Source organism: Myotis myotis, unplaced genomic scaffold, assembly GCF_014108235.1.
Source record: "Myotis myotis isolate mMyoMyo1 unplaced genomic scaffold, mMyoMyo1.p scaffold_m19_p_2, whole genome shotgun sequence".
NCBI lineage: Eukaryota > Metazoa > Chordata > Mammalia > Chiroptera > Vespertilionidae > Myotis > Myotis myotis.
Window position 1 is genome coordinate 208,019,654 of NW_023416324.1, and position 20,848 is coordinate 208,040,501.

General features: G+C 42.4%; 1 protein-coding gene across 13 annotated transcripts in view; it reads right to left on the reverse strand.

The window, feature by feature from the left end:
- Nucleotides 1–20,848, reverse strand: part of PCBP3 (poly(rC) binding protein 3) — a 226,805-nt gene that overhangs the window by 67,743 nt on the left and 138,214 nt on the right. For all 13 annotated transcript variants that reach the window (XM_036351895.1, XM_036351907.1, XM_036351905.1 and 10 more), the window contains one exon: nt 8,844–8,970. In XM_036351895.1, the coding sequence (XP_036207788.1) occupies nt 8,844–8,853 (10 nt within the window). In that variant the 5' untranslated portion in view covers nt 8,854–8,970. The remainder of the gene's footprint in view (nt 1–8,843; nt 8,971–20,848) is intronic.

Sequence of the window (20,848 nt, forward strand, 5' to 3'; positions counted from 1 at the left end):
TGGACACACATGTGTGGTGAGGCAGATTCCTAAGTTATGTGGAAGGCCTGTGCCCTGAGTCACTATTGTCTGGCTGCCGGGTCTCCTTGCTCTAGGCCAGGGGTGGGCAAACTTTTTGACTCGAGGGCCACAATGGGTTCTTAAACTGGACCGGAGGGCTGGAACAAAAGCATGGATGGAGTGTTTGTGTGAACTAATATAAATTCAAAGTAAACATCATTACATAAAAGGGTACGGTCTTTTCTTTTTTTAGTTTTATTCATTTCAAACGGGCTGTAGTTTGCCCACGGCTGCTCTAGTCTCAAATGGTACCATCCAGAGCAGAGGTGTGAGCATGACACCCAGGATGCTGTATTCAGGATGTGTGCTTTGCTGGTGCCCTTCCCTAAAAAAAACTGTTTTAAAAATTTGCCACATGAAATAAGCCGGTCAGAGAAAGATAAATATCACATGATCTCACTCATTTGTGGAATATAATGAACAACATAAACTGATGAACAAAAAGAGAGCCAGAGGAAAAAATATTTTAGAATATAATAGAAGTAATCCTGTTATTTTCAGATTCTTAATATTTCCTGCAACTTGTGTGATATTATACTATGTTAGCACAGTTTTGGTAATATTGTTATATTTAAAATCCTCTTTTTCTTAAAATATTAATGTTTATTGCATGTAAAAAAATAAAAAATAAAAAATCAATGGAAAAAATATCCTTGGGTGAGGATTAACAAAAAAATAAATTAAATAAAAATATACTTACAATTTTAAATCAGTGATACTTTTACATGTTTTAAAAAAATCAAAATGTTGTACAAATGCATACTTTGAGAAGTCTCAATTTCTGTGTTCCTATCACTTGTAAATATTTCATCCCAAAATAAATTTAATAGTTCCTTAAAAAAAACAAAAACAAAAAACCTCAACACACATTTTCTGTGAATCCTTGAGCTCATCACTTTGTCTCACATACACTGGTGTTTGGTGAGAAGGAAGGTTCTAAATTGGGTGTTGGTTTTTAATAGATGATCTAACTGACTCCACACCACTCACTGAATAATTTGTCCATTCCTACTGATTTAAATACACACCAGCCCAGCCCAGCCGCTGTAACTCAGAGGTTGAGCATTGACCTATGAACCAGGAGGTCACAGGTTCAATTCCGGTCAGGCACATGCCCGGGTTGTGGGGCTCGACCCTCAGTAGGGGGCATGCAGGAGGCAGCTAATCAACGATTCTCTCTCATCATTGATGTTTCTATCTTGCTCTCCCTTTCCTCTCTGAAATCAATACATTTTTAAAAAAAAAAAATCTCTTAAATACACACTAAATTTATGAAAGCAAAACAGAACAGAACAAAACAAAGCCCACCTCCCTACAGGAACATTTTCCCACTCATCCAGGACTCCTATCTGATGGCTCCATTTTTCACCTGGTAGGCTGTTTTTACACAGGTTTTTTCTTTTCTCTTTTAGATTCTGTTGGATTTTTTTAAATAATGGCAGCCCCCGCCCCCCTACATACACACATACACATACAGCTTAATATGGGGGTTGCAAGCTCAGGAGACAGAGCCCAGAGCTTGGCAGAGGGTGTGAGCAGTTGGCTTCTAAGCTGGCTGCCCTGTCGCTCTAGAGCACGACCCTTGCTCGCAGCCATGCCTCTAGGGATGTCCAGATATGACAGTGGCTCCTGTAGTCCCCTTGCTACCCAGCAGACAGCCTGTGGCCACCCCCTTCCCAGGTGAGGGTGCCATGAGGCATGGGCTCCTGCCTGAGCCCCAGTAAGCAGAACCACAGTCTCTCCACAGCCTCATCTCTTCTGGTTTTCTGTGAGGCTCCTGCTTAGCAATGGGGCAGATGGACACTGCTTAGCAATGGGATCTTGCTGTGTGGCACAGACACAGATGAACCAGGCCCTGCCAGATCTCAGCACCATAGGACGGACCTGTATACCAGGTCACACGCAATGAAAAACCCATGAGACCATGTCACACATACCCTGGCTCATATCTGACCAAAAGGATCATTACTCAAGAACACGGTCGCTCAGCTAGGACACTCTCTGCCTCACCGCAGCCACAGGTCACATGCCCGGTACACCAGGAGTGCCACGTGACCATAGCCTACACTTTCACTCCTGTGTGGTTGACCTATTGGCTCTCACACTTATATGGACATCAGCAGCACCCAGAAGATTTGGTAAGTGGACCATACTCCATGCCAGAGTTACTGACTCAGGCTGTCTGGGGAAGGGAATAGCTGAGAATCGCCTCTCCAGAAGTTCTCAGGTGATGGTGGTTGTCCAGGACCCTCAGAAAACCACTGCCTTGCACTATACATAAAATAATGCAGCCGACATTCAGAAAGAAGGAAGCCCAGTGCTCTTCCGGAGGGCACATCAGCTGTGCCATAGGACAGCCCCAGGTGACCATGCCAGCCTGCTGGTCCTTAGTCCCTGACCTCTGAAAGGCTCCTACCTTGGCCAGAATAAAGATGTGTCTTCAAGAGCTCCAGTTCTCAGGTGCTCAAGACACCAAACCTTCCCGAGGCTTCTTCACATGGTGATAATGTGCTTTATGGTGGGTGGGTTTCTGCCTCTCATGCAGAGCTGGGGGTCTTACATGAGACCACCAACATGCAAAGTGCCGAAGGTCAGAGGGCACCAGCCAGGCCCAACTCCACAATGCCCTTTCAGTTCCCAAATAAGTCAAGATCAAAAGCAATGAGCATGCTTTAAGAGGCCAGCTCTATGTTTTCCCCTCCCAGGTGAGTGTGAAAGAAAAGGACATGCCCGCTGGAGACAGGTGGGGACAGAGACCAGCTGTGAGGACCAATGCGCCCACTCCTCATGCTTTATGAGAAATGGAAAGGGGTCATAGCCAGTTGCTTCTGCATTGTTGTATTTATGTTACTTCTGGAAAAACAATTGTCTATTCTGCCGTAAGAAAGGAAAATCAACATCCCAAAATACTCGCCAGGCCCCAGAGAGCAGTTCTCATTTCCCCCCGAAGGCAATTGGGGGTATAACTTTGTAATTTTATTAACATAAAAGCATACATGTTTGTCACACCAGAGTGTGTCAGTCTTCCTATCACATAAGATGACTGAATGGTCACATTATCTTAGACAATGGGGACGCATGAAAGGTGCGGCAGGAAATGGAGACTGGTAAAAACTGCATTAAAATACGAGGAACCTTCCCCAGGCATGAAAATTTTATAATCATAAATATGAAAAACATTGAAATTTTCTGCCTTATCTTAATAAAATAGAAGAAAGACTTCCCTTTCCTCAAGATTGGAAAATGGGCAAGAAAGAGCCCTTTAGAAACATTACATGAGATTGCTTCAAAGGCTGCAGTTGGAAGGAAATGGGCATCATCCTAAATGAAGAGTATTTGCACAAAGGCATTACTTTCAAGAAGAGAAAAGCCTCTTTTCTTCCGAGGGTGCAATTGCTCTTTTTTTTCATCTAAAATGTAGAGGAATACATAATCTGAAGTACATTTAGTTTTCTGAACTTGGCCGTAGACCCATGTTTCCTGGAGAGTTAGTTAAAATACAAATAAAATATTAAATATTTTATCTATGAAAGGTAAAAAACATTTTTCCCAATAAAAAATAAATTGAGTACCATATGACTTTGATTCTGGCAAACCATTTCTGGAAGTATTTTTCCCAGCAAATTCAAAGAGGAGATATAACTTGTTTCGGTACAGCACCAGTGATCAGTTCAGATATTGCAGACATTTTGTTCTATTCATTATTTACCAAAATATGTTTAAGGATCCTGAACTAATAGAATACCTTAGTTCATTTATAGGACAGGAAAAACCCCCCCAAATTTTGTTATTTATAAGCTAAAAAATTCAGGTTTTACAAACACTTTTAAACTATTATACGTTCCGCATCTGCTTTATCACAAAGCAATCACATTTGCTGGCCTTCCCAGAGACAAAAGAAGTATGTTATTTCTCAAGATAAGTATTAAACTCCAGAAGTGCATGTTGTCCATCCAGTAGTAATATACAAGTATTATCTTTATTCTGATATGCAGATCTCACTGTGTGTTCATACTACTGGAAGCCAACAGCTCAACTGTTTCCTTGAAAGGTTGACATTCCCAAACAAAGGCGCTCACTACACTGAGAGCGCAGAGCCCCAATCCACAGGGGTGGCCGATGTTTCTGAGCATGAGAATCATATTCCCACATCTACCCCAGTATCACTGGCAGCAAACATCAGTAAAATTACCTATTCATTTTTCTACATAATAACACTTTATCATTAGAGTGCTAATAGTTGACCCTGATCCTTAAAAAGGAACCAGATTATTGAAATAAAGGACTCAATGTGAATACCATCATCTGAACTTCTAGAACTATCTATATGTATGACACCCTGTCCATTTTCCCTTCCCTAAGCAAAGTGCTGTGTTGCTGCAGCAGGACCTCCCGACACTTCCTGATGACCTGCACCCACCCCACTTCTCGCCCTGGACACCGTGGGCTTTGTGTGGAGTGAGCCTTGGCCACCCTCTAGCAACCCCTTACCTCCAAACACAGCAGCTATGAGGTCAGGCAGGGCTGGGTGGATGTGGCTATCAGACAGATGGTCACTCTCCCCGTTTAGAGAAAGAGAAAATTAGAGTGGTGTTTTGTTCTAAACCAAAAGAGGCTACAAATCCCATTGGCCTCAGGTTGGAAACCTCGTGACATGGGACCAGGCACATGTGACCTACTTTTTGCCCAACTCCCCTCCTTCTGTTGGAGGGGTGCGCCTGGCACGGATGCTGTCATTTCAATGACTCCTTCACCCAAACAGCAGCCACCACACAAATGCCTGCAGGACATCCAGTGCTGTAGCTAAGCCCTTGGAAAGGAAGGGGTGGGTGGGGGGACTTCACGGACCAATATTAATCAAAATGCAGCTCTAAGACTTCAGCTGTCACTGCCGCTGTCAGCTGTCTGCCGTGAACGGGCCTCACATGAAGAGGGTTCTACCTACGAATAGCGGGCATGGTCCTGGGACTGCAGAGTCACCAGGGTGAGGGGCCTGAAACAGCACCAACAGTGAATTTTAGCCTCTACCATTTTTTGTTCATTGTGATCTAGAGCTTCCAGGTCCAGTCCTAAAAGCAAGCCGCACACAGAAGCTCAGCAATTGATGAGCCGTGTGTGTCCTTCAGAGCCACCCAGAAGTGAAGGCTCTGATTTGGGCAGTGTAGGATGGAAAGGTGGACTGGGACCTCAGGAGAGAACATAGAGAATGCACACTAGTCCACGAATCAGGACAGGTACTTCCGCACCAAGCAGGAGAAAGTTGCCCTCTATCTCCATCTTTTACTGAGTTATTACCTATATCTTATCACCTTACACAAAATCAGGCACAAATAAATGACAAAACACATATCAGGTAGTGGTAAAAACATGGATGCAGAGTGTACTTGCTGGCTGTGAGGACAGGTGTGCATTTGGCCAAGGGGCACTGAGCTGGCCACTGTGTGCACCTACAAACTAAGTGGTGGTTTTCTCACACCAGCAAAGGCACACAGAGAGAAGGGGAGCGCATATGCAGGTATCACTGACCACGGTCAGACTTTCTGCTCCTTAGGGAAAAAAACTTAACACAGGTATTCAATATAATATACATATGATGTATTATAGAAGTGTACACCTGAAACCTATATATATTTATTAACCAATGTCACCCCAATAAATTTGATAAAACTTTAAAAATAAATAAATAAATGAATAACACAAGTACTGGATGCTCATTACAGAAAACAATAGAAAAATACATTATGCAAAAATAGCCTATAAATACTCAGAAAGACCATCAGTGATAGTGACATATTTGTAAAGTCTACCTATTCAGACTTTATTTCCAGTAGGTGTGTGCTACTGTATTTTTAACAAAAATAGGACCAAACCACCCATGATTGTCCTGTTTTTCTCATTTACCATTATACACAAAATATTTTCCTATGTCAATATGTTTAAATCTAAATAATAGTGATCAAATTCCTATGCCATTCTATTTTATGCATTTTAATGCATAAGAACATAACCAATCTGCTATGTTTGTGTATCCAGGTTTTGAATTGTTACATTAAGCAATGCTTTAATAATAATCTTTGGGTGTACCTCTTCATGGCCTTCTCTTATTTCCTTGGAATACATGTTTATAATTACAATTTCTGGGTTAAAGGATACATGTGCTTGAAGCTCTGGCACACAGAGACAAACTGGCTCAGCCAGTCGCATTCTTTGTGCCCCACCTCTCACCCTGGGGCAGGCTCTGTCATTGGTGCCCAACTGAGCCAAGTCCTGGGGACATCAACATTAAGCGTTCAAGCAGAGGAGGAAAATGCTAATAGTGAACATTAAGACAGCCTTGTAGTTCGTCTGGCACTGTTGGCTCACTCCTCCCAGTAGCTCTCCACAGAGGATCTGCTCTTATTCCTCCAGAAACAGTAGCACAGTCACTCATGCCTTGCTTAGGGTCATAATGCCCAGGACATCAAGGGCCCACACTCTTGCCGACCGGGTATCTGACAGCATCCAGTGTTACTGAGAGACTGTGAGGGAGGACTGGACACCGACTTTTGGATCTGGCAGGGGAAGATCTGTGGATCTTGACAAGGCAGGTCTGGTTCAAGATGAACAAGTGGTGACAGCAAGGCCAGTTGTCAAAGGGACAGAAATGGGTGGTTATTGCAAGTGGGCGTGCCATCAAAGGGCATGCCCACGTGTTCATATGCGGTGGAAGCAGAGAGGGGGAGTAAGGCAGGAGCCAAACCCTTGAAGAAGTGAGAGGAAAGGAAGCAGTGTGCAAAAGGGATATGAAGGACCAAGGTCACCAGCTGAAGAAGAAGCTGAGGGTAAAGGGACCACAAAGGAGATGAGGAGGCGTGGCCCAGAGGTTGAGAAAAAATGGGGAATGGTGGCATCCTGGCCTGAGGGTGCTCCAAGCCTATCCTCCACATGTGCCCTCAGAACTCTGGTCAGCCCCAACTCTGGTTTACATAACCATCCTCGCTCTTGACCACAGCCTGGGACATCCCAGTCATGTGAAAGGAACCATTTCCTCTGGCTCCTCTTCAAACCCAGAGCAGACTTGTAGTCTGCTGTGACCAGTCACTGATGTGCAGCTGACACAGACACCTGGAAGCTGAAATGGTTTTAACCTTCCTCCATGGAAAGAGGAACAAAGCAAAGATCAAAACAGCACAGGACAGAGGCTTACAGAATTGGGTCAAGCACCACGAGATTAAAAATGCTGAGCTGCAATTCAAAAAAACACACTAAAACCAGACAGACAAAATCTGGGCAGGGTGGGTGAGGAAGCTGGTGCTTAGAGGAATGGCAAACCTTCAGAGAGTTTACAAGGGGATCCTTATTGAGTCTTGTGACTTCTTAAGATGCACATGCTTCTCAGACAAGCACCTGGGAGATACGTTAACTCAGAACTTACGGAATGTTCGTGTTGGGAATCTGGATTAATACAAGAAACAGCTTGAAGCAGACTCCCCATGGCCACTGCTATTATGGCCGTAGGAGAATAAAGCATCCTTGAGTATTCTTAAGGCTTTGGCAGTGCCTCATAATGTAAAACTCATGGGGAATAATCTAGAACTAGGCTGGAGAGTACTGAGGCATGTGAGCTGCAGAAAAAACCTCTGAGGCCTTGCTTGATTTACAGGTAGAAACTAAGGCCAGAGAAAGTCAGTCCTGCAGGCTCAGAATCTTGAGGTCCATCAGAGAGAATGTGGACCTCAGGGAGTTGGAGCAAGCAGCACACAGAACACATGCTCCTGCACACATGCGTACACATTCCTACACCCGAATACACATGCACATAAACTCCTGCAACCATGCTTCTATACATGTGCTCTATAGAAGTGTATACACTCTTGTGCACACTGGCACACAAGCTCCTACACACATGCATACACATTCTTACACCCATGCACACATGTTCTTCCATCTGTATACTCTCCTGCTCACTCATAGGGAACCAGTTAAGAAGCTGATAACAGACCCAACTCTTCAGATTCCCCACCCAGCATTCTTTACAAAATAGTAGGATGAAGATCTACAGAGTAAAAACAGGGAACACCAAGGGGAAATTAGTTCTAAGGATTCCCATGCTTCTCAAAAATTCAAAGGAAAGAACCATGGAGAAATATTTCTGCCTCAGCATCGACCTGCTCCTGCAAACGCAGACCAATTTCTTCAAACACCAAGTCAACGCAACACGTGACCTCTCAAGAGTCAACAAGGCAAGAGGTTCCCACATTATCATTGCATCCACTGCCTTTCTTTTTTCTGTCTTCTTTTTGTTGTTGTTGTTAATCCTCACCTGAGGATATTTTTCCCATTGATTTTTAGAGTGAGTGGTAGGGAGAGAGGGAGGAGGAGAGGGAGAAACAGATGGAGGGAGAGAAAGACAGAGAGAAAGAGAGAGAGATGTTAAAGAGACACATCAATTGGTTGCCTCCCACACATGCCCTGAATAGGCCAGGGATTGAAACTGCAATCAGGAATGTGCCCTTGACCAGGGATTGAGCCCACAATCCTTCAGTGTACAGGCCTATGCTTTAACCACAGAGCAATATCGGCCAGGGCTAGACTGCTTTTCTTTGTTAAACATTTCCTTTCGTGGTCTGTCTCTCTCCCTGGCACTATTGCCCAGTTGACACCCTGTCATGAACTAAAGAGACTGAAATGCAGATTGGACCACATGGAACAAACTTCCTTTTCAAAGATGAGTCTGGCTTTGTTACACACATTCTTGGTAAACAAACACATGAGCAAACAAAAGATACTTTACAGCAACTCACCTTCCCCCATAAGCGGCTCTAAGAGTCAGAGCAGATCCATAGACACAAATGTTCAGACTTGTGGTAACTTAGAGCATCATAACTGGAACTGGTGATTTATGGAAGGCCTGGCTTTTGTCCCACCTACCTAAAACAGAAAAACACAGGGCATATGAACTTAGAAATTTATGATCCTATCCACTAGGGTCAACAGGATAGCTTTTTTTTTGCATTCAACTGAGTAGCAAACATGTCTTAAGCATTCAGGTACAAGGCAGGCGCAGGGTATGGAAACGCAGTGCCAGGGAGGACTTACCCAGGAACACTGCCCTATTAAAACCCAGATGAGGCAGCTCAAAACATGAGGAGGCTTCCATTTTATAAATGAGAAGTCCAAAGAAATTTTTTGTAAAATTGAAAACTTTTGAGAATGTAATTAAAACAATTAACTTTCTATTATAATATTTAATATATTTATATGTATTTATATGGATTTTAAAATAACATTTATGAAATTATATATGAATTTAAATACATAGCTGATATTCCATGTTCATGGCTAGTATAATAATTTAATTATAACGCTCCCATTTCAGTATTCAATTTTGTCCAAATAGAGACACTCTCTCCTCCATCTGATGTTTTTCCAGAGTGCATCATTTTCACCTTGGTCTATCTAAGTTTCTTGACTTTTACATTTTGAATCATGTTTGTAGCTCGAACTCGAAATTTAAACCTCAGTCACAAGTATCTATTTTCATAACATTATAGTCTTTGCTGTATTTTTCAATCTATTCCATATGTGTATATTTATGACCACTACAAATTATTGTTCTAGACATCGTAAAAGGCTTGTTTAGAACAGTGTCACAACATTTGGAATTGTGAGATCATAGCACCAAAAATAATTAGAAACTTACGTTAAACTTCTTTGCCTTTCTCTGAGTCAAACAGGTAACCACTTTAGGCAATAAATAACAGCAATGTCTGTATATGTCTCAAGCTAAAATTTCTTATCCATATAATATGTTGAGGTTCAAAATGTAATAAATGAAAACACCACATGCAAAGAAATTCCATATAAGATAACATTAAGTAAAACCTCCCTTTCATATGGGCACACAGCATCTCACTTGGGAAGACAGTCACAGTGCAGTCAAATGCTCAAAATATTACTGATCGAGGATTAGAGAGGCCTTGCTTGTTTAGTTAGGCCTAAGGTCAATAAGTGAGAATTCACCAGAAAACAATAGAAGAATTTTTAACATGAGGCTAAGACAATTCAATGGGGAAAGAGCAGTCTTTGAAACATATGGTGTTGGGAAAACTGGGTATCCACATGCAAAAGAATGAACTTGGACCCTTACCTTATACCATATACAAAAATTAACTCAAAATTTAAGAGGAATTTTAAAAAGGAGAAAAATAACAAGTGTCAGCAAGGATACAGAGAAACTGGAATTCTCATACATTTGCAGGTACAAATATAATATGGTATAGTCACTTTAGAAAACAGTCTGGCAGGATCACAAAAAATAAACAGAGAGTTACCATACGACCTAGCAATTCTACTCTTAAGTGTATAACCATGAGAACTGAAGATATGTGCACACAAAAACATGTACATGAATGTTCACAAGCAACACTATTCATAATAGCAAAAAAGTGGAAAAACCCAAATGTCCACCAATTAATGAATGAATAAACAAAATGTGGCATATTCATACAATAAAATATTTAGCAACTAAAAAAGAAATGAAGGACTGACAGATCAACATGGATGAACCTTGAAAATATTATGCTGAGGGAAAGAAGCCAGACAGAAAAATTGTCTCATCCCATTTACATGAAATGTGCAGAGCAGGTGATCCAGAGACAGAAAGTGGACTAGTGGTTCCCAAGGCTGAGGAAAGAGGGGAATGAGAGTAACTAATAGTGAGTATGAAGTTTCTTTCTGGGTGATGAACATGTTCTGTAAGTAGGTAGTGGTGATAGGTGCCCAACTTTGTAAATATTCTAGAAACTACTAACATGTATACTTTAAAAGTGTGAATTGTATGTATGTGGAAAATATTCAACTAAAAAAAACCCTAAAGGTAATAAATACTTATAAGTTTTTTTAAAAGCAATAGAAGAAACCTCTCATTAAAATGGCAAAATTAGCATGTGTTTATCTCCACCTTATAGAAACAGCACTAAAATGATACAAGATAAAATGGCACAAACTAACAAGCACTAAAAAGTCAGGAGAATTGAAAACAACCAGCAAGCTCTGTCAACACAACCCTGGAATCTGGACAGTGGATGAATAAGTTGTGACTAATATGACCAAGCAAAGAGCGATGAACCTAAGCCTCTAAGGAAGAAGTCACTAGGAAACCCTGGTTTACATCATGGATTCTAGAAGGCTAGCACTTGGCACACCCAAGGTAAGATGTGGAGGTCAGGGAATAAGAACAGAAATCATAATTTACATTTTCTGGAAGGAAGTTTCAGGCCCCCAGAAATCCTAATCACTAGGTGAGTACTCTTCTTTTCCCATGGACAACTGGAGATTTCCCTCTGAAGAGGGTGGCCCATTCAGGGTATGACAACTAGCAATTCTTAAGACAGGGAAATGCTGAGATTAAAACCAGGGTGCTATGTGAAAGAAAACAGACCAACAATGAGATCTCTTGCCCCCTTCTCTCAAGAGGCTCTCAAAATGCTAGCAGACAAGGATTATTCCCTCAATAAGTTACATACAACAGAAATAGTATACATAGAAATCTCTGATACCAATGCAATCAAACCAGAAATTAATGCACTTTAAAAAATATATTTTATTGATTTTTTACAGAAAGGAAAGGAGAGAGACAGAGAGTTAGAAACATCGATGAGACAGAAACATCGATCAGCTGCCTCCTGCATGCCCCCCCACCGGGGATATGCCCGCAACCAAGGTACATGCCCTTGACTGGAATCGAACCCAGGACATCCCAGTCTGCAGGCCGACGCTCCATCCACTGAGACAAACTGGCTAGGGCTAGAAATTAATGTACTTTAACCAAAGGACAATTGACATTGTTTTAGAAACATCTAAAGCAAGGGTGGAGAACATCTGGCCTATGGGTGGTATAAGGTCCGTGAAATCATTTGGTCTGGCCCTGCCCAATCATTAGGAGTGAGTTAATTAAATGTCTGATTATATATAGCAGGCTAATTTTTAAGCTGATAATTTTGTATGGCCTGAGAATGAGGTTATAAATATTCAAATGGCCCCTGGCAGAGAAAAGGTTCCCCACCCCTGATCTAAAGGAAACTAGTTTACTAAATATAAATAGCCCTACGTCACTAAATCAGTAAGGAACACCCCAAGACAAGAAATCTGGACAGTGATGTGACAGACACATTCATGCAATGACACTCTTCTTCCAACATCACCAACACGTGTCAGGGAGCCAGGGCCACCCAGCACCCTGTGGAGTTAGATATAAATAATGATGAAATTTCAGAGGCTCTGCTGTTCACTTTTCAAAACACAATTGGGCCCTGGCCAGTGTGACTCAGTTGGTTGAGCGTCATCCCATGCACTAAGAGATTGCTAGTTCAATTCCTGGTCAGGGCACATGCCCAGGTTGCAGGCTTGATCCTCTCAGTAGGGGGCTTGCAGGCCGCAGCAGATTTATCAATGTTTCTCTCTCTCATCATTTCTGTTTCTCTCTCTCCCTCTCCCTTCCTCTCTCTCTCTCTCTCAAATCAATAAAAACATATTTTAGAAAAGAATTGGGAGGGTGGATCTGCTCTGTGACCTCCTGCTAGCCATTAACTGTTAAATACACACACACACACACACACACACACACACACACACACACACACACACACACACACCACAATTGGTATTAGGAAGGGAGACAGATTGAATGAGGGACACAACTCCTTTCCTCACCTCTATGGCCTTCCCTCGCTGCACGACCCACTTAGGAACAGCAGAAGCCATGGTTTTTAATGTCTTGCTGAACAAGCCGCCACAACAAATCAGCTTCAAAGGACTAGTCCCCAAGGGCATCACATCCCCTCCTGGACACAGTCCAGACAAAAGCAGCCCATTAAGCTGCAAACTCCACACATACTGGCAAACACACACTCACATGTGTGCACACAGCACAGGGCATGCACAGCTCACATGGTTATTCGTGCTCTGATACAGGGTGTGGGCTCCACCAGGAATTTGAAACATCAGACAATCACAAGGCCCAGTGCTGTCCTACGTGCTCCCACTGGCCTTCTCCTGTGCCTTCCTCTTGCCAGGAAGGGGTGATGAGGGGAGGGCAGCTGAGAATGGTGTGGAGAGAGGGGCCACGTTGGGTGAGGCATTTTAGGCCATTTTAAGAATGAGAGCAGGTGGAATCTGCAGAAAACCAGGATCAGAGAGGGTTTTGAGAAAAAATGAGGCATGATAAATCATGATATTTTAACATGAGCAACCTGGCTGCTGGTGTGGAAAACAGGCTGAAAGTAAAGAGGTGTAGGAGAAGAAGCCAGGAGCGAATTTAGGAAATTAAGCAATAATCCAGTAAAGAGATATCACTGTAAGTGCAGCGAGGAAGTATACAGTGGCTGTGAGGGCCCATGGCTGGGAAATCAGTCGAATGAGCGACACCCAAGCCAATCCAGCAAACGGCCTATCCAGCGGGAGATGCCAACATGCCATTCTGTTACAGTTCACACATTATAGTGACAAAGTAATGAAGAAGCAGAATACATGAAAACATGCAAACATGACAGTGTGTGGGGGTACAATGCCACACCTGCCATTTAGAGGTTACTCCTTCTCCCCCAGCTGTCAGAGAACAACAAAAAAAGGGCCATGTTCTGATTCACTGTGCATGCTTCAACAAATGTTGAAGATAGGAAATCAACAGACAAGGCTTTCTACCCACTTGGCAATTAAATTAGAAATCATTAGCAAAAGATAACTTTGTAATCCCCCTAGACAGAACATCTTTTCCATGATTCTCAATAAGAAATGAATGAGACAACATCATAATGAAATCAGAAAATAATGAGACCACAACAATAATAAAATTACTACATGCCCAAATCTCAGGCAAACAGCTAAGATAGAGCTCACAGGAAAAGTTACCGCTTTAAAACATATATAGAATAGAGAAAGAAAGGCAAATATTAGTAAGTAAAAAGACCATTTTAAGAAGTTAGAAAAATAACAGAAAGTATCCACAGAAAGTAAAAAGGAGGTATTAATAAAGAATAGATCAGAAAAGAAACAAGAGGCAATTGAGAAAAATGAACAAATATAAAATTTATTTCTTCAATAAAGGTCTAAAAATACACAACCTGCTGATGACATTGATCAGAAAAAATAATCCAGAAGGTACAGATGACATGAGGAATTTAAAGGAAGACAAGGGCTCCTGTTTCTGGACCAGATGAAGGAGATACGTTTCTCCTTATTCTTCCTGCTGAGTCTCACTAGAACTTGATGGGAGGCCTGGAGGATGGACGGTCTAGCTTCCCCACAGCCAGGAGGGCAACCACTCTCAAAACTTTTGATCTCAAGACCCCTTTACTCTCTTAAAAATCACTGAGGACACCAATGTGCTTTTGTTTGTGTTGATTCTACCCATCACTATTTACCTTATTAGATGAAAATTGAGGAACTTTATATATTTTATGTAATAATTTTAAAATAACAATAATAAACCTAATACAAGTTAACAAAAGTAGCATTTTATGAGCAATGTTTTCCAAAAATTAGTGAGAAGTGTGGCACTGTTTTCTATTTTTGTAAATCTCTTAAAGTCTGTCCTAATAGAAGACAGCAGGTTCCCATATCTGCTTCTGCATTTAATCTGTTATGATATGTGTGTTTGGGTTGAAGTATGTGAAAACAATTTGTTTCAAATGAACATGCTGCTGGAAAAGGGAGAGAGAATTCCATGACCTTTTCAGATAATTGGGGACATTCTTCTTTGCCACAATACCAGAACTCCACAGTGGTAATTTCTTAAAGGCTATTTGCAAAGTGTACTCTGAAATCACAGGAAAACCCACACCAACGAACTTGCTAAACTATTACATTTTAAAAGCCATTGGTCCACTTAAACTCTGAATATGCCTTTACCAAGGCATAGTTTTTATAACAATCTTATATTGGTCATTGGAAAATACTGGTTCACTGACTTATGCCGATCTCCACATCACACATTTTACTATACAATATTAAAAATCACATTTGTTATACCACCACCAAGCTTATCAGAAAAATCTTAAAATATTCAGGAGCTGTGGACAGTGGCAGATATTAGGTTTTGAAAAATTCTAACTTTTGCTTGTGAGCTCAAAGGCACATTAAATTGAGAAGCATTTATTCTAGAAAACCTTCTAAATCTCAGGTCTTATGACAAAGGCTGGGAGCCTTCTTGTCACATGTGTCTAAGCATAGCCGCTGACCAGGCATGGGTGAAGACAGGCTTGCCCACACAGGTGCAGTCCTAGGAAGTCGGCCCTGAAAATAAACATGGGACACCAAGCAGGGAGCTCACGCTGTGGAGAAGACAGGTTCCACAATTTTTCAGGCAGGAGGAAACTCAAAAGTGTGCCATTGGTAAATAAGAGTTATCACAGTCCTCTTATTCCTGACAACCAGCATTGCTAGTGACACAGGCAGACATCACCAAGAATCCTGGACCACAGACACCCATGTTGACCTGCTCTGCTCTACATGTGTGAATGCATGTGTGTGCATATGTATGTGCTTTCAGATATGTGTGGCATGTGCGTGTCATGGCAGTCCAATCAAACCTACAGAGAAACCAAAGCCAGGAGAGTTGCCTGTTGTGCTGGGGTTGCTCCACAGAGGCAAGACCACGAGAGAACGCTTCTAGGTGGAAACGCTGAGGGCATGACACAGCTGTGGATGATGACAGAGAAGTACAGGCGGAAGGCTAGCATGAGGAAGTGGGAGGTCAATCCTGGACAAGGTAAGTGAGAGGCTGGTCCTTTTCCTGAGCATGAGCAGGATCTGGGCACTCAGGCTGGAGCTCAGGGTGAGGTTTGGAGATGGAACCAGAGTTGTTGCGCCTAGATGAAACTGAGTGTTTGGCCCCAAGCAGAGTCTAGGACCAGTCCCCAGGGCAATGTGGATGGAAAAGAGAAGAGGAGGTAACACAGCCAGGACCCACCAGGGTCCACATGTTTTCTGAGGGCGGGTTCTGCTTCTAACAACTTCAAATACACCAAATTCACCTGTAAGGGATGACCTACCAGCTCTGGACATGAGGAATCTTTGTCAGGAAAGAAGTAGATGGAAAAGGATACGTGGGGGACTTTTTGTTCCCCCTTAGAGCACACTCCAGACACATGGCGGTGAGGAGACACATGGTAGAGACGGACACTGACTCCAGCCTATTGGCTGGCTGTCCTCACATGGTTTTCCCTCAGCATCCTGTGCACAACTGTGTTGCCCCATCCTGAGCGGGGTCTTCTCCAAAGAGACTCAAAGGACATTGGTCAACGGAACCCCCCAAACTCAAAAGGGGCAGTACTTTCAATCTGAATATTGCATCTCCCTATCACAACAAAGCCAGAACTGTGAGGATGCAAGACTCTGGCCACTAGGTGGCAGCAAAGCTCTATGGTCTAATGGCAGTCCTTCAAAGGAGCACTTGAAGACACACAGAATGTGTCCCCCAATGAGGTTAGGTCTCTCACCCAGAGGCCTGCAGACCGCAGCCTTTCCCGTTCTATCTACCTTCTTTATTCAGGACTTTCCATTCTTTGTCCATATACACTGGTCCTATTTCCCAGCTGCCAACTTCAAGGACAGCTCTCCTCTGCTGGGCTCCAACATAGCTGCTGGGGACTACTTGAATCCAGGCTGCTCCCCCCGCCCTCCAGGAGCTGCCCATCCTCACACCATGCATGGCCCTCACACTATTCCTGGTCTGCACATTACACACCACGCTTCCCAGCGAAGCAAGCACACTTATGGCACATCTGCTCCCACTCGCTGCCACCCTTTGGTTGTCAGCCTTATCACCACATGGCCGCACTCACCTTCATTCCTCCTCACAGCTATTAGTCCCCTGAGCACTTCTCACACTGCCTGCCCCAGAAGGCATAGTAGTGCATGGAAATGTCCTCCATGACTTCCAGGCACACCTGAAAGTGTGTGCAAAGAAACATTTCTTCAAGGTGGCACCATGTTTTCAAATTCTGAGCCACAGAACCTTTTTTCTAAAAGCAGATTTCTGCAAATGTTCAATACATGCATCAGTTTGCATGTGCGGCCCTGAGAGAAGCCCAAATGGGACCCAGAGGCCACCTCACGGCTCCACCACACCTGCAGATGTCCCTGCACTTCCCAGAATGTTCTGTAAAGAACTGGAATAGGAGGATGAAGCGAGGACTTGACACCTCAGATCAGGGTCAGAGTCCCAGCATCTTCACCAACTGAGACCCAGGAGCAGTACTGTCTTGTCTGGAAAATGGGTGCATTTCCACCCAGCCTCTTCCCATCAATGGTCTGCAGTGAGGACCCAATAAGGTAATGGTTAAGCACATGCTCACCATATCATGTTAAAATACAACACTCTACATAAATTCAATCTGGAAAGAAAATATACTTTAATTACTATGGAAAATGCTTATTGTCAGTCTTTCTTACTCCCATTAATAACATTCAAGTAAACTGCTCTTATTACAATGCTTTTGTGAAAATGGTTTCCCCAGAGATGCCAACAAAACACACTGTGCCTAGCCACTACCTGGGGTCATCCACAGGGTTGGGAGTACCCTCTGACACTTAGTCACGGGATCTTGGTGAACAAACAAGAAGGACACATGGCAGGGGCCTTGTTTATCTATTTTACAGGTCAAATGCTCACCATTTCAGTGCACTGGAATGCCAGGATTGGACCACAGGAGAAGAAGATGTTACAGGACCCAGGTCTAGAGAGGTACAAAAGCAAGTCTGCATGGTACACTTCCACAGACCCCACTGGACCACCAGAACCCAACACACGGCCGATGACAAACTCCCCTTGGGCATCTTCCCCTCCAAGTATGGGCTCTCATCTTAAGCTTGTCAGGCTCACAGAGCTCTTGGAGGTTAAGCTCCTGCCACTTAACCCACCAGGAGACTGTCTGTGAGGCCCCCTGCCAGGTGTGAGCCATTCATGTTACACCATTGCCATGAGCATGGTGACTTCGCTGGTGCAAGCCTTAGCTCCCTCCCTGGCCATGACAGCCACCTACTCACAACTTCTCAAATCCAATCACACACCTGCAAGACCTCTTATTTGTCTCCATCTTCACTTTAAAGTTAATTTTTCAGGCTGCAGTAACTGAAGGTACACAGCCCTCCTAAACCCAGTTCGCACAGCTGGCGTGCATCTGCTCACTGCTTCATGGTGCCGTGGGTTACATTAGCGATGTGAATTCAAATAGAAACTTGTTCTTACTTAAGTCCTGTCAGAAGAAAATACACTTCAATTCACTCCACAATCAAGACATTACATGATTCAAAAAAGTCTCTCTATCAAAAAGCAAGCAATCCTAAATCTGTATGTGCCAAGCAACAAAGCCACGAAATTCAGTAAGTAAAATCTGATAAAACTAAAGGAATAATAGACAAATCCAAAATTACATTTGGAGACTTCAATACCCCGCTCTCAATGACTGGCAGAACAACTAGACAGAAAATCACCAACAATGTAGAACTTAACACCACCCACCAAAATGAGGTGTTAAACACTCTATTTGACAACAGCAGAACACATTCTTCCTAAGCACCCATGAAGCATTCTCCGAGGCAGACTACATCCTGAGCCATAAAATTAATCTCAACAAATTTAAATAAATTAAAACACCACAGAGTGTGTTTTATAATTACAATTAAATCAAGTCAGAAATCAATAACAGAAAGATAACAGGTCTGTCTCTAAACATTTGGAAATTTAACAACACACATCTAAACAATCCATGGGCCACAGAGGGAAGCTAAGTAAAACTTAAGATGTATACTGGACTGAATGAAAATGAAAAAACAACATATCAAAATTTATGGAATTCAGCTAAACTGGTACTGTGAAGGAAATTTTAGGATTAAGTGTCTAAATTAGAAGTGGCCTCAAATCTGTAAGCTAAAATCTCACTTTAAGAAACTAGAAAAGGAACCAACTAACCACAAATCAAACAGAAAGATGGAAACAGTAACAACAAAAGTAAAAATCAATGAAATTGCAAACAGAAAGTAGAGAAAATAAATGAAACAAAAAGCTGGTTCTTTGAAAGGTTCAATAAAATTGACAAACCTCTAGCTAGACTGACAAAGAGAACAGCAGACACAAACTACCAATATTAAAAATGCTACAAGGGCTATCACTGCAGTCCACAGACATGAAAAGGACACTAAGGGAATACTACAAACAACTTTACACACATAAATTTGACAACTCAGATGAAATACACCAATTTCTTGAAAATTACAAACTACCATAACTCACCCATTACGAAATAGATTAGTTGGATAACTCTAAACTATTAGAGAAAATAAACTTGGTTTTAAAATCTCCTGAAAAGGAGATCCTCAGGCCAAGCCAACTTTACTGGGGAATTCTATGAGATGTTTAAAGACATTAGCACCAATTCTATACAATCTTTTTCAAACAAAAGAAAACAAGGGAATTCCATCCAACTCTTTCAATATGTCACTATTACCCTAACAACAAATCCAAAGAGAGAACATAAAAAGAAAACTGCAGACTAATGTTCCTCGAGAACATTACCAGGGATGCAAGGCTGGTTCAATATTTAATAAATCAATCAATGTAATCCATCATATTAACAGACTAAAGAAGAAAAATTATATTATTATATCATTGATGTATAGGAAGCATTTGACAAAATTCAATACCCATTCATGACAAAAATTCTCAGCAAATTAGAAATAGAGAACAGTACTTGGTTTCCATAGTAACTGCCAACCATTTAACTACATGGCAAGTATTATGAGGTGACACAAGGCAATTAGAGACAACAGGGAAATTACAGAGTAAGTCTTAAATAAATACAAAGTGACTAGTGATTTGGTTGTGGCCTCATCTGCTCCAAGCCCTACCTCTCACTAGTCACCAGCTCAGGGGCGGTGCCCATTCTCGGGCCAATAGCCAGTCACTTAGATGTGAGTCCCTGCTTCTTCTTTCCTCTCTTCACTAGCATCTCAGGCAGGTTGTCCTCAAGTTTCCCCACCTCACACCTTGCACCTCTCAGGATCAGGCTGGGAAGCAGGTAAAGCCATGCATGGGGCTCCAGGATGTGGTTATTGAGATTAATTTTATCAACCAGAACTGTAGGAAGGGTGCTTTTAGACTTTGGTTAGTTTATCAACTGCCTATTAAAAGAAAACCTAAGTAGGGTTTTCTTTTTTAAAAAGACAGTAAAAGTCAATACACAAACCAGTCTTCTATAGATTAAACAGGATGGTTACCTGAGAGCATTCATCTGCTGTCAGCTGTACCAGAACCCCCCAAAAGGCAGACACTCTAAGACAGCAGCAATAAAAGCAACTCATGACATTTGTGGAAACAGTGATGATTGCAGGTAGAGGGTCAGATGTTTTTATTATTAATGTAGAAACAGATAGTGTTTATGGAATCAAAACATCCCAGAAGACATGTAGAAACATCTAGTGTGCTAGGAATGAGAATTTGGACACTCAGCTCAGGGTTACTGGACACAAGGACTTTGAGAGGATTGATTGGAGGCCCCTCCTACCCCCTGCTATATGTCCTGACTCCCACTGCTGGTGTGTGCTTTGAGCCAGGGCAGCAGGCATTGTGTCTCAACAGCAACCAACTCCAGAGAGGAGTTACTCTAGAAAACAAAATCTTGGCAGATGCAGTCCAAAGATCCCCACCTCTTCTCCTCCAATACCAGAGGCAGACTACAGTGAACGGAACTCATATCCTTGACAGGCAAATCAAACCTCTCAAAAGCAGAGCTGTGGGCATAGCCAAGAG